The sequence below is a fragment of the Pogonomyrmex barbatus genome, unplaced genomic scaffold (assembly GCF_055798465.1).
Source record: "Pogonomyrmex barbatus isolate J1 unplaced genomic scaffold, ASM5579846v1 scaffold2, whole genome shotgun sequence".
NCBI classification, from domain to species: Eukaryota; Metazoa; Arthropoda; class Insecta; order Hymenoptera; family Formicidae; genus Pogonomyrmex; species Pogonomyrmex barbatus.
The window spans coordinates 19,815,692-19,829,393 of NW_028297116.1; the positions used below are offsets into that span (position 1 = coordinate 19,815,692).

General features: G+C 36.1%; 2 protein-coding genes across 2 annotated transcripts in view; one reads left to right on the plus strand and one right to left on the minus strand.

Moving 5' to 3' along the window:
• LOC105423669 (uncharacterized) overlaps positions 1-10,481 on the plus strand; it is a 33,943-nt gene extending 23,462 nt beyond the window's left edge. The window contains exons 4-11 of the mRNA XM_011633513.3: positions 2,515-2,747; positions 2,904-3,115; positions 3,361-3,575; positions 4,003-4,206; positions 4,294-4,410; positions 4,542-4,826; positions 5,156-5,642; positions 7,785-10,481. Coding sequence (XP_011631815.2) covers positions 2,515-2,747; positions 2,904-3,115; positions 3,361-3,575; positions 4,003-4,206; positions 4,294-4,410; positions 4,542-4,826; positions 5,156-5,642; positions 7,785-8,181 — 2,150 coding nt within the window. The 3' untranslated portion in view covers positions 8,182-10,481. The remainder of the gene's footprint in view (positions 1-2,514; positions 2,748-2,903; positions 3,116-3,360; positions 3,576-4,002; positions 4,207-4,293; positions 4,411-4,541; positions 4,827-5,155; positions 5,643-7,784) is intronic.
• LOC105423668 (putative serine protease K12H4.7) lies at positions 9,070-12,097 on the minus strand. The gene is made up of 9 exons (XM_011633512.3): positions 11,782-12,097; positions 11,342-11,583; positions 11,048-11,229; positions 10,728-10,963; positions 10,522-10,657; positions 10,126-10,442; positions 9,906-10,038; positions 9,668-9,837; positions 9,070-9,600 (listed from the first exon to the last, which is right to left on the minus strand). The coding sequence occupies exons 2-9, from the start codon at positions 11,540-11,542 to the stop codon at positions 9,491-9,493; spliced, it is 1,485 nt and encodes a 494-aa protein (XP_011631814.2). The 5' UTR covers positions 11,543-11,583; positions 11,782-12,097; the 3' UTR covers positions 9,070-9,490.
• Positions 12,098-13,702: the final 1,605 nt, after the last annotated feature.

Sequence of the window (13,702 nt, forward strand, 5' to 3'; positions counted from 1 at the left end):
CTCTCGGCCGTACCTTCCTCGAGTAAAAGTATTTCCATGTTCCATGTTTTCGCGAGGAATTATCGCGGCAAATTAACAAGATTGTCTAATTACGTATTGGAAAGCAATAAGAGCGAGAATACGAGAATCGTGCGTGCAAGACGAACAATTAAACTCGAGTGGAATTGTTTCCGTGTTGGCGCATTCTCGCGGAATTCGCTTGATAAATTACGTGTCGGGAAGAGATGAATTATTCAAAAACGATAATTGACGATCGGCCTTTGTGCTCGCGGATAGACACGCACAGGTCGAATTGCCGCGCGAGATGGAGATGAAACAATGCATAATGCGGTCCGTCTTAAGCAGCTGTTTAGTTACGGCCCAGCACCGAAGAGATACCCGACGATAATTTTCATGCCGGCTTCGGGCCCGCACGACCGCTCATAATTGAACGGATGGCACATTACAATTACTTCGATCTCCCTGCGTGAAAGAGCAGCTTTCACGTTACGCCTCAGCGACAAGAAAGAATCGAATCGTTCAATTTCGTCATAAATTGCATTAATAAAAACGCTCGTGCATTACGTCTTTATTGCTGTTAAGTATCGTAATAAATTGAAGAAATTGAATATGCTAAACTCGTATATCTCGAATTTTATTGTAGTATCGCATTTGTTTTTGGCGCGATAATTTTTCCTTGAACATTTGAAGATATAAATATTTTTTTAATTTCGTAATTTAAAAGGAAAGATTTTTGACGCATTAAACTTTGATAGACCATTTTGGTAGACCACATGTCTTTTACATTTGAACTTGATTCATTGAAATCTCTTATTATTGAATATCAAGTATGTTTCTACTTAAGTATTATTCTTTTACTAAATTTTAGAAAAGAGATTAATTGAAAATTGCGATAAAGATTTTATACGACAGCGATGGGCAATATTAAAAATTAAAATAAAATGTAATTAACGTTTAATAATTATCAACATTTATGATCAATAGTCTCCCTCGCTATCTTTTTACGCGCGACACACGGCGGAAGATACGGAGCACGTCTCTCGATCCTTTTTTCAATACTGGAATTTCTCCTTTACTTTGTGTTGTTCCTCGCTGATGCGCTACATGTCTACGCACTCATGACAGGCAAGAATAGTGGCTCGCACAGAAAAGTATCGCGATACGTACGTGCCGCGTCTACATATCTCTCGACACGATCCTTTTATCGTACCCGGAGATCGTCGCGAATTCGAATCTGCGATTATCGTTGCAGGGACAAAATGTGGAAAGCATGTAATTGCAGCGGTTTGCAACTTCGCGAACGGGCGATTGTCCGTAGCCGGTCACAGTCGGGATATCATCTGGGTCAGAAGATATAGCGCTTGAGATGATTTTACCTGTCCAGATACTACGCTTGTAATCGGCCGCTGCGCACGTTCTATCCTCTATCAAGCTAAACCGCAAATGAAAGTCTCCTTGCAGCTACGATTTTCGATTTACATTAATCCGCGTCGAGCACGATTTATCTAAGTAATATGCAAGATATATCGTATTACGATCAAGGTGTGATCAATGTTTTATGTGAGCTTTTTTTAAACAAACCGTTATACAGAATTCATAGAAAAAAATAGAATTTAATAAAAATTCAAAAAACAGATTAATTGTTTTGGATCTTGTCGCGACAAGTTTATTATTTATATAAAGTTGCATTAAGTATTCATTTTATATCTCAACAATGTTGTCGTATTAAAAAATATTTATGTGACAACAAAATAAAATAAAATGTACTTACAAGTATTTCTAGTGAAATGGAAACATACGAGAACAATCAATTTGTAATCCCGGATCTGATTCTGATTTGCATATGATATTTATAAAAGATTAATTGTGGAGAATTGAAAATTTTTGTTTTTTTTTAGGGAGAGGAAAGTAATAAAGTGATATATAAAAATGTTTTAATTATACTAATTTAAAATAATATTTACCCTGCTTTATCAAGTTTCCTTATATAAGATTTTATATAGATTTAAATTCTCAATAAGATTTACGTTATCAACTATTAATATCGTATATATATTTAAACAGGAAATTGTTTTAACGAACTGTTTTCACGTGACATCTTTTGAAGATCGTTCTATCTTAACTTGTAGCGAGCAATCCTTCAATTGATATCTAATTAACTATCAGAGAATTGTAATTATAATATTGACACAGATTAAACTAACGTCTCATATCATAAATATATGCCATTAATTACATGCATGAGCGCAGATGAGCGTTCCTTGGTGAATTCAATAATTACCGTCATCGCTTAAACCCATAATCTTCTAAGTTTTCCTTTAGTGAAACTATGTTATTTCATGTAGTAAAAAACTTTAGACCGACGCGACGTATCTTGTGACGTGATACTTGTGACAATATTTTTTTAATAAAATCTAAGACATCGACTTGAGACAAAAATGTTACAGCTAAATTTCTACTATCATCTGAAGAAAAATGAAATGAATTCTAATAAGAAAATCGATTGATTTCCAGGCGAAGGTATTCCCGGCACGATCATCGTCCGAGTTGGTAACAACCGACCAGACTTAGGAACGAATCCCATTTGTAATCGTTTCACTGGAGCTCTGGAGGAAGGGCAGCCTCTCTTTTTGCCTTGTAATCCGCCGATGCCCGGCGCTTTTGTCTCGGTGCATTTGGAGTCTGCGGGATCCGTCGAAATTCCTGTACAATTATCCCTATGCGAGGCATTCGTTTACACGGATCAGGTAAATATTCTGTAGATAAAGATTTGTAGGTAAATATTCAAGTAGGTAAATATTCACTTCTGAAGAAGTAGGGTTTCTCTCGAGATGCGGAAACGAATGCATTTCAACCGTGTAATGATGATTGATTGCATAAAAAAAAAAAAAAAATAAACGCAGGCTCTGCCGATCGAGAGATGTCCTCAATTCCGGGACCAACCGCCAGGATCAACGGCGACCTACAACGGCAAATGCTACATATTTTATAATCGCCACCCGCTGATATTCAGGGAAGCTCTGGCCTTCTGCCGTGCACGCGGCGGTACTCTCGTGGACGAGAGCAATCCTGCTCTGCAGGGATTCATCTCCTGGGAATTATGGAGGCGACACAGGTACAACGAGTTATTCAAACAGCTAATGCACAAAGAAAATCTAGGAGAATTTACGATAATATGAAATAAATTAAAAATTAAAAAAATTATTACAAACAATGAAAAGAATGTGGAGAAATTTTGAAAGTAATTAGAATTCTAAATTTTTTTTTATAAATAAAGTATAATTGACAAAATAAAAAATATTGTGTTAAAATAATTTTTTCGGAAAATAAGTAAAAATTTGCTTAAATTTGTTAACGAAGGAGTGACACGTCCAGTCAATACTGGATGGGCGCGGTGAGGGACCAGAAGGACCGGACGCTATGGAGATGGACTGGAAGTGGCGAGGAAGTGTCCGTCTCGTTCTGGAGCTTACCGCAAGGTACCGAAGAGGACTGTGCTCGGTACGACGGCAGTAGAGGCTGGCTCTGGTCCGATACTCCTTGTACAGCTAGACTTAATTTTATCTGTCAGCATCGTAAGTATCATCTTCTTATATATCTATTTTTAATTAGTACTCCAAAAGATATTTTTGAATATATAGCATTTAATGATAATTTTTCGTTTAATGAAGCAATACAATATATTGTAATAAAATCTTTTTTTGTTCATAAAAATTTTGAAATAAATGAATTTTACTGTTTTATTTAGGATCGTATAATTCATAGAGAAATAGAAATAAAAAATTTTTCGAGAAATAAAAAATAATCTAATAAACTTTCAATCAAAATTTATATTAATCTATTGGATTTTAAAACACGATTTCTCTTTATAATTTACTAATCTTGTTCAAAGTCTTCAATCTATTTATTACTTAGAGTTCTGCATTCAATATTTTTCTACTGTGCTATTTAATCATTGGATTATTTTTTAAAATAATAGCAAAAATAATTTTATTTTCCTAGAACCACAGGCTTGCGGCAGGCCCGAACAGCCACCAAATTCCACGATGACGGTCACCACTGCGTCGACCAAGACCCCTGGTAACATATACGAGGTTGGGGCAACCGTGGAGTATAGTTGTAACGTGGGTAGCCTTCTGATCGGACCGGCGACCCGTACTTGCCTCGACACCGGTTTCTACAACGAGTTTCCGCCAGTGTGCAAAAGTAAGAGACACAATCGCCGGGGAACTGTACTCGAATGAAATCATCTCGAACGTGACTTGCATTGTAATACGCTCGGGTATCTTTCAGGTATCGAATGTGGCTATCCGGCGAGCATAAAACACGGTGGCTACACGCTCATCAATAATACCGTCAGTTATCTCAGCCAAGTGCTCTATTCCTGCGACGACGGATACGAAATGACCGGTAAGTATTGCAATTGATCGCAAATTGCGATGCTCATTATTATTCACGGCATATCTGAGAAAGAGAGAGCGAACATCTCGTATAAATCGTTCATGAGAAAAATGATAATCAGCTGACCTTTGCGACCGCAGGACGCGCCCGATTGACTTGCGACATCGATGAGCGTTGGAATGGTCCACCGCCGCGATGCGAGCCGATTCTTTGCGATCCGCCGGCTGCGGTCGCGCATAGTTATGTCGAGATAGATGAGATCGACAAAGGTGAAAGTGTCCCGGCGAGGAATAACTTCAATCGAAGTCTGCTGGTCGGTAGCATCGTCATCTATACCTGTGAAAAGGGTTACCGGCTCGTTGGATCTCGACAAATAATGTGTTTGAATACCGGATTATACGACCGCGCCGCACCCACTTGCATAGGTATTTATTTATAGATTTATAATAATAAGGAGTTTATTATAAATTTTTATAAAGACATAATCTACTGAAAATTGTAGTATTGAAATTTTATTTTTTATTTGTATTCTAAATAATGCAAATAAACTCGTAGCGATTATCATCCAAATTTTACAATGTTCAGAAAAATATATTGCGATAAATTATATTCTTGGCATTTTTATAGAATCTGAAAAAATTGGATATTATGTTAAATAATTGTTGTGATGAAAATAATAACAATAAATTAACATACGTTTGTCAATATAAATTTCGATATTTATAAAACCATACATGTCCTTATTTTTTATCAGAAGAACCACGGACAACTGTGAGTTCTCCTACCCGAGCGACGATACGTTCGTCCACTCCAAAAATTCGGACGTACCTCACCCCGAGGATCAGAACCACGACGAGTGCGACGACCACAAGTACGACTTCCTTGCCGTCTAGAAACGTGCCTAACACCGCGGAACTCCCAGCTACGGTGAGGGAGACCGTCTCGAAGAGGCCGAGCATTGGCCTGAATAAACACACGCCTCCTTCGTCGGTGCTCAACGACGCCGGCAGCGATCATCCGCAAGATAATGAGATATCTGGAAGTGGCGTGGACCATGCACAAGCGGGGATCGGCGCGGGGGTGCCGGAACCATCTGGTCCCTTCCGGGTGGACAGCGCCGAGCAACCCAGCGGTGCCCATCAGGCCAAGTTGAATCTGGGGGCCGTGATCGCTCTGGGGGTGTTTGGCGGTTTTGTGTTCCTCGCCGCAGTGATCACGACAGTCGTTATACTCATACGCAGGTAAAAAAGGTCGTTAAGACACGTCGAGCGATGATGATTCGATCTCATCGCCAAATCTTCGTCCCGCGAATCTTCTCTGTTTCTCTGATGAAGCGCACCCCTGATATACATAGACGATATATAGACGGTCGGATTGTACATTGTATCGCTTACTTTGTATTAGTTTGATCTACCTTCTGTTCTCTAGTCTACCACTCTGTCTTCCCCCTAACTTGCGATACGTATGCGCTGCATTGTAATCTGTATCTCTTTCATAGAGGATGATTTCGCTTACTGAAACGTGTACATGTATCTAAGAGTCTTGATGTAACAAAAGAGTTTTCTAACATCTCGGATAGAACTACGCAGGTATAATAGTACTATTCGTCCCTTCATTCATTGATCATAAGCTTATCTGTAATTTAGCCTGTAATTTAGCCCAAACCTTAAATGTAGCCTAAAATTATGCTTTTGCAAAAAAGACATATTCTCATTTCCTGATTGATCCGTAATGATTTTCTTTTAGTTTGTTGTCGTTTACTAAATCAATGATTCTCAACGTAAATTATACAGCCACTTAAAGAGTCATAATATATTTTTCATATAAAAAAATAGAATATTTTCAAGGATCATAGTGAATTTTTTAACAATGAAGATAACAAGAAACATAAACGAAAATGACTTAGTTAAAGTAATGTTGAGAGATAGTAGTATAAAGATCTAAGATCGCGTCGCAAGATTTAAGATGTCAGGGAATCGCGTGAGTCTCTCGTAGATAGTCTAGTTCGTCACGACGATGATTAACACAGAGTCCATTTGTGCGTTGCGGTGGTTAGCGGCAGTGGCAGCGTCAGAGGAAGGCGCCGCAGGGGGCTCGGTGGGGTTGGTGCGCTGAGGGGTGGCGGTAGTGGTGGCCTTGGGAGGGGCGACACCGGGATGCCCTCGCGTTGGTATACGCTACTCGCGCTACCCTTCCCCGACCAGCACCTGGGGCGCCGCGACCTCACGGCACGCCGCGGTAGCGATCATCCTTACTCCTTCAGCCTGTCGGCGGCGCACCGCGCCGGCTACTTCTCGAACCCCTCTCTGTAGACCGCCATCGCCGCCCCTCCCTCTCATCCCCGCCGTGAAAAGAAATAGAGAAAAGAGAGAAAGAGAGAGAACCGTTCTACCCTAATAAAGCCTGCAATCACCACTACCACCCCAACCCTCCACGCAACCACCGCCCACCACATCAACCATCATCACCACCACCAACTACCACGCGCCACCCTCGCGAGTGATACTAGTCAAGGTAAACGAGAGCAAGGTTTCTACTGAGCACTTTCTTATTAGTGGTAGCTCGTTTCACGACTTATCATGTCACACCTTGCGGAAATAGAAGATGGCTTTGTAGTGCGTTGCACGCATCTGGACGCACTGACATCCTGTTCCGGCAGATAAAACTCCGCCGCGTATTCAAGAGTTCTAGAAAGTAGTCATATATCAAGAAACAGATGTCTGTATTATTAAAGCGGCTTTCATTGCGTTTTCCGGGATTACGTTACTCTTTTCGTTTCTTGTCATTACTGATAAATGAGAAGAAATCGGCTAGATGAGTAGAAACGACTGCGGTCTAGAAGTCCTGAGTATCGCGCCGCACAGAAATTGCGGCAAAAGATAATTATGTATATTGTGTGCTCCTTTCACGCCTGCACTTATTATTATTATTATCTCTTTCAGATTACATTAATGCACAAATTAGACGTTTGCATTTTATATATATATATATATATTTTATATATTATATATATTATAGTATATCCGAATCTTTTATGTTAGAATTGCTACATTTGTGCTCACATACTTATTTCTTTGTTTCCACTTTCATTTTGATCGCCAACAGCTTTGGGTTATGGTACGAGGAATATTCTGGGTATTTTTTCATTTACTTTATTATATATAAATATGTAACAGATATAGTTTTACTTTTATCCATTTTAATAAAGTGTACAAGATGCACACATGATGAAGGATCAAATCGAGTCTTCCCCCGTTGCACATAATGCTTCGCTTACTCGTTCACTTATAGTGCTGCAGAATGAAAATTACTCCAAATTATATAAAACTCGTAACTCGGAAGAAAGTTATTAATGTGTTCGTCTCTGCGTCTCCTTTATGTAGAAACCGCGGAAGAAGCAGTAAACACTATCGTCATCGTGCGTCGCCCGACTGTAACACCGTCGCCAGTTTCGACAGCAGTTCCTCGGAGAGCCGAGGGGGTCTGAACCGGTATTACCGCCAAGCCTGGGAGAATCTGCACGAGACCGCCGGTCACAAGGGCGGTCATCCGCCGCTTCGTCGCAAGGAGACCCTGGATGAACCAGGATACCGGGAGAACTTCCGCGGTAACAACACCGAACGCGACGGCTCGGAATTGGTCGTCAGCGACGTGGCCGCATACCCATCGAGCAAGCACGCCAGCGTCTCCGATAAGAAGCGTCATCATCATCATCATCACCATCATCATGGAAGCGCGACGCCCGATTGGAGACAGTCGCAATCCCATCATAAATACTAAACAGAGAGTAAAACTATAAAGCGAGCGAGAATCTTGATTGAAACGTGTTCGCTATGTCATCATCTGCGATCATCTGGACGGTGATTTGTAGAAAGGATTCCGTAGCGTTCGCAACTGTTGCGGGTTAAAAGATCTTCCTTGAACGAGGGAGCACAGCGAATCTTCCATTATCAGTAAGCTAAGTACCTAGACTATTAAGATGTGTTATATCGAGACGGATGATAATCCGAAATAGATCCTACATATATTGTTCTGTTATAAATTATTTACCGTCGTTCTGTTACGGAATGTAAATATTATACACATTGTACCTTAAGAATAAGGATGATGGATAGTCGCTCGTCGTAAGGAAGGTAGTAGAAGCTGGTCAGAGGATATGCCAAAAAAAGCAAAGAAGTAATATATAATAACGATCAAATACAGACACAGAGTAACACATAACGCTTAAAGATAAGTTATAAGTTGTAAGATCGAGGATTTACGTTAACCCTTTACCCATTCGAAATAATTTGTCCGAGGAGACACCAGATATCGGCAGAACTTACATCTGTAGTATGGGTACCTTGGCCTCGCTTTAAAAGGATTACTATGTTTCCAGAAAAACGGGATATTGCATATAGATATCGTTAAGGGAAGGCCGATGTTATCCATTTAGGAATAAGTTGAATATTGTGTTAACTGTTGTGCACATGTACGAGCTGTGCGTTTTGCATGCAAATAACTGAGGATTCGAAGGCACGTTACAGCTATGTACATAAGTGCTTCGTTGATCATATTATACCTTCATTATATATGCTACTATCGAGTTTGTATTATAAATATATAACACTTAGCTATATAGTCATTACTTATCAAACATTTGGGATTAATGTTGAAAAAATAATGTAATTGTTACAGCAATATAGATCTTTATTAATTGACTGAGATAATTACATGCGGAGTGACTCTGTGCACGCATTTCAGTGATTCTATTTATCGCAATAAATTACAATAGTGCCATTCGGGGCAAATTTGTTTGATCTACTGAAGAAGCAATTTTGTCACTCAAACATGGTACACGATAACAAATCGATTGCGCAATTCGTAAATTGCATATACAAGTATCTAGATTTAATTTCACATTTATATAAATTTAGAATAAATATATTTATATAAATACAACAAATGTTCTTTTATCCTGCATAAAAAAGTAATAAAAAAGATACCACATAAAAAATATATCTTCTTAAAATATTTAAAAAATTGGCATTTTATTTAATGTTTATGATATTTATTATCACATGTAATGCATATTACGCTAAAGAGAGCTTCAATTTTGTAACCATTGCTTGATTAAACCTTTTACCTGTATTCTAGCTTCTTTTAATTGAGGCATATCGTTCTCGGATGGAGGATACATGTTTGCACAATGTGCAGTGCCTTTAAATAAATTAAACAACGTATTTAGAAACTTAGTAAATAACAAGATATTTCAAATTTCACTTACCGTTGATATAAATGGCAGGAGCTTGTGGATTGGAAGATTGTATGATACCCAGCACGTGCCAAGGATCGATAGAACCATGTACAAATACTACATTTGTCACTTGCAGATTCAACGCACCATATATGATATTTGTTCGCTTGACAGCAGATTCTAATAGATTCATGTTGTATCTGCAAAAAAAGTTTTCATATTATTTCAAGATTCTGAATTTTGAAACATGGTTTAACGGAAAACAAACCTAGGTCCAAAGATATCGACGCATTGCTGCACAAAAAATTTCACCGGGAAACTATTTCCGAACACATCAGACTGTCCAGTGGAAGTTTGGAAGAATCCAAATTCTGTACAGGTCTGATACATCCATTGGCGTCCTATAAATATTATTTATGGTTCGCCATTAATTTAATGGATCAGTAATACAACAACTTATGTATTAAATACGATATTAATTTAAATACCTCCTTCTGCTTGCTCGCTAGCCCAAGTGATATTCCGAAGTTCATGAATCATTTTGTCGTATCTATAATCTAAACATTTCTCTTTGGTAGCATTCAATATCAAACTGTTTACGTAGGCAAGTCTGTCTATAGATTTTCCTATTTTCTCATCCACCATTATATCACATAATGTCTCAATAGTAATATTCGCTGTTTTGGAACTTTTGCGATTGTCTTTATTATATTGTACAATATCAGCAAAGTTGCCCGCCAACGTTTCATATAAATTGGAAATGTCTACTCTTTTTGTATGCCCAGGATCAATCGGGTCACATAATCTGTAAAGCGTAACAATGTAAAAAAAAAAAAAATACAAATACCTCACGATGAATATGTTATCTTGACAAATACACTTACCTGAATTTCTTCTGTATTTGCAGTTGACCAACAGTATGATGTAACAATATATTGATCTGCGAATTAGCCTCTTGTATTGTACTAACACATTTATTGGAATACGCTCTCAAAGCATTTGCAACAACGATAAAATATTCTGCAACCAGAAAAATTTATATACATAAATGATATACTTGTTGAAATGATATCAGCCATAATTATACTACCATCAAAATCAATCTGGGCTAGTAATGGTCCACTAGCTGACACAGCTCCATGCACCAAGTGAGGATATTTGGCACGCACCCAAGCTGCCAATGATCCACCATACGATCCTCCGAATACAATCCATTTTGTATCATTCGAAAATTTGTAACCAATATTAACACTCTCGATAAAATACGCCAAATCTGCTAATGCCTGTTCTGAGCTTAAGTACATCAAGTTTTTTACGCTAAGATCTCTGCAATTTTATTTATAACATATAATGTAAATTTTTGAAATAACTTTTCCTCTTATTATTTATCCATTCGTGTTTTTCACATACGAAGTAGGGTGACTTTTTCCATAAAAACGATGTTCTAGGTAGAAGCACATCGCTCCAAGTTCTTTGGCATATTCAATCCATTGACCTTCAACCATCCATTCAGGATTCGCTATACCTTCAGCTCCGATCATTAAAAACACTGGACCATGAGGTTTATAAAAATCAGAATTAACAAAATATCTCTGAAAAAAAGTAACAATTCATACATAATAATACTAAAACTTAAAAGCTCTTTGATAAAATAATAAATGAAACATAACATAATAAATATTTTAATTAATATACTTATATTACTTGTTTCCAAACATGGACATCAGTTGGATTAAAATGATCTAGATATTGCGTAAACCATTGTTCCTTAGGAAGCAATGTTCCAGCGGATACAGGTGGTTTTCCTAAGTTACCACCTTTACTTCGACCTCTTAAGAAAGTACGCCATGCTGTACTGACACTTAAGATACTTAATATAACAGGCAATAATAATAAAAACCGCATTTTAAGATACGTTCTTATTCCTATTTTTTTTGGAGTGGAAGCTGAAAGAAATATATAAATTAAAAAAATTTGTATTAAAACAGGGTAAGTAAAAACTTATTATATAAATGTAAACAGATGGTATTTCTCTTTTATTTGCAGCATTTTTGTCTTTTGATAATACCGTAAAAGGAAAGCATATTCATTATTTGTGCAGAATAGATTTATATATTTCTTATAAAAAAAATTATCAACCTTACCTTTTCTTTCAGGTTAAACAGAGAACTTTCTTGTCCGTTATTACTATACCACGAACATACGATTTCGATTCTGAATCTCTCTTGCAGAAATTTTAATAGGCATAATACATGATAAGACTGATATAGATAATTGAAAAATAACAATGTTATTTAAAGCAATCGGAGCAGCGATTACAAGCAAAAGTCCGTGTTTATACTTTTTTTCTTTCTTTTTTTTTCTTTCTCTCTTTATCTAATGATGGATTATATATCTATCTTCTTTTAAGTTAAGATGTAACGCGGCACAAAAGCAAACTTATCTCTCATTTAACATGACCTGTCTTACCTTCGGCCATATTACAGAAACCTAATATAACAGTTGTAATGTTGTATGTAATGTAATATAACAATTTATAATTAGATAATTTATTTGTGAATTATAATTAAAAAATTTTTATCTGCCATTATTTTTACTAAATTTATATCTTTATTACGTTTGTACTTATCATTTTCCTCACAAAATTCTGTTTATTTAAATTATTAATAAATTTTGATCATAATTTATTAAATATCAATTGTTAAATCATTATTGATTTCTTTCCATTTTCATTTACTTTTATTTTAATCCATTTTATGCGTTTACTCTAATCCATTTCTAATGTGTCACCTACAATTGAGAAATGAGCTTTAAGCCGCAAGAAATTGACCAATTATAATCGATTTATGAAAGAATAATCGATTGTGTTTGGTCAATTTCTTACGCTTAAAATTCACTTCTCTATTGTAGACGACCCTTAAAAAAAGCAATCGATACTCGAATATGTCGACGTTATTATTGTCGTTTTTCCACAAAGCTGATTAGTTTTTTCATTATTTACTTCGTGAGCGATTGTCATCGCAAAGATCATTATGACAATTGTTGTAACATTATTATATAATTTTAATAGTGCGTTAGTAGTGTAACAGTATTATATAATTTTTGCTCCTTTTGTTTAAAAAGTAAATAACATGTAGCGCGCATAAAGAAATAAAGAAGAGTTAACTAATAAATAAAACAGCAGCACCAAGAAATATAAATAACAAGAATAAACAGAAAGAGAAAATTTAAGAAAGTTGAAGAAGTATCACGATTAAATATTAAACATTAAAAAAAATAACTACTTAGAGTTTTTGAGATATTTTATACTGTATTCTGCATAATCGGACACTCTGTATATACACATAATGGTGTCTCATGATAAGAATATATGTATTTAACATAAACATTTGTGCGAAATGAAGAAGATTCGTCTTTGTCCCATGTCTCTACGTCTATTTTTAAAGAAGTATAGCTATATATAATTTTAAAAATCCACAGGTGCATTATAAAAAAACGCCGCGCGTATTTTTTGTTTGGATGTTCACATTTTTTGCCTTCACAAAAAAGGAAACACGTGTAATACAAACCCTTTGATATGCCGCCACCATGAAAACTTTCGCCATCTATCGGATAGATCGTGATTGATATCGATATAGTCAATATCTTCTTAACAATATTATATAATTTTTGTTCTTATTTAAAAAGATAAATAGCCCGCATCTGTTTAATTTATTAATAAATTAAAAATAAAAAAAATCTCATTATCTAATTAAAATTAAATTTTATTTTTAAATGTTAAAAAACGTTTAAAATAAGATAGTTAATTAATTTTATTTTTTTTTACACAGAAACATTTTTTCATTTTACACAATAAAATATGTAGATATAAATATAATTGATACAAATAATAATAGTAATATATATAGTATTTATGGTATTTATCTATTTCTTATAATCTATTAGATAGTATATTAGATAATATATATTTTATTATTTCTCGTTACATATTAGATGTTTTTGCAAGTAGAAAAAAACAAAGGAAGAGAAATAAAATACAAAAAGAAGTAAATTTACTTCATCATC

What these genes read in the sequence shown, in the direction of transcription:
- LOC105423668 (XM_011633512.3), bottom strand. Translation starts at nt 11,542, where the DNA reads ATGCGGTTTTTATTATTATTGCCTGTTATATTAAGTATCTTAAGTGTC. An exon ending in ATGTCCATGTTTGGAAACAA is followed by an intron (nt 11,230 to 11,341) that starts GTAATATAAGTA and finishes ACTTTTTTTCAG; the next exon opens with AGATATTTTGTTAATTCTGA. An exon ending in GTCGATATCTTTGGACCTAG is followed by an intron (nt 9,838 to 9,905) that starts GTTTGTTTTCCG and finishes CTTTTTTTGCAG; the next exon opens with ATACAACATGAATCTATTAG.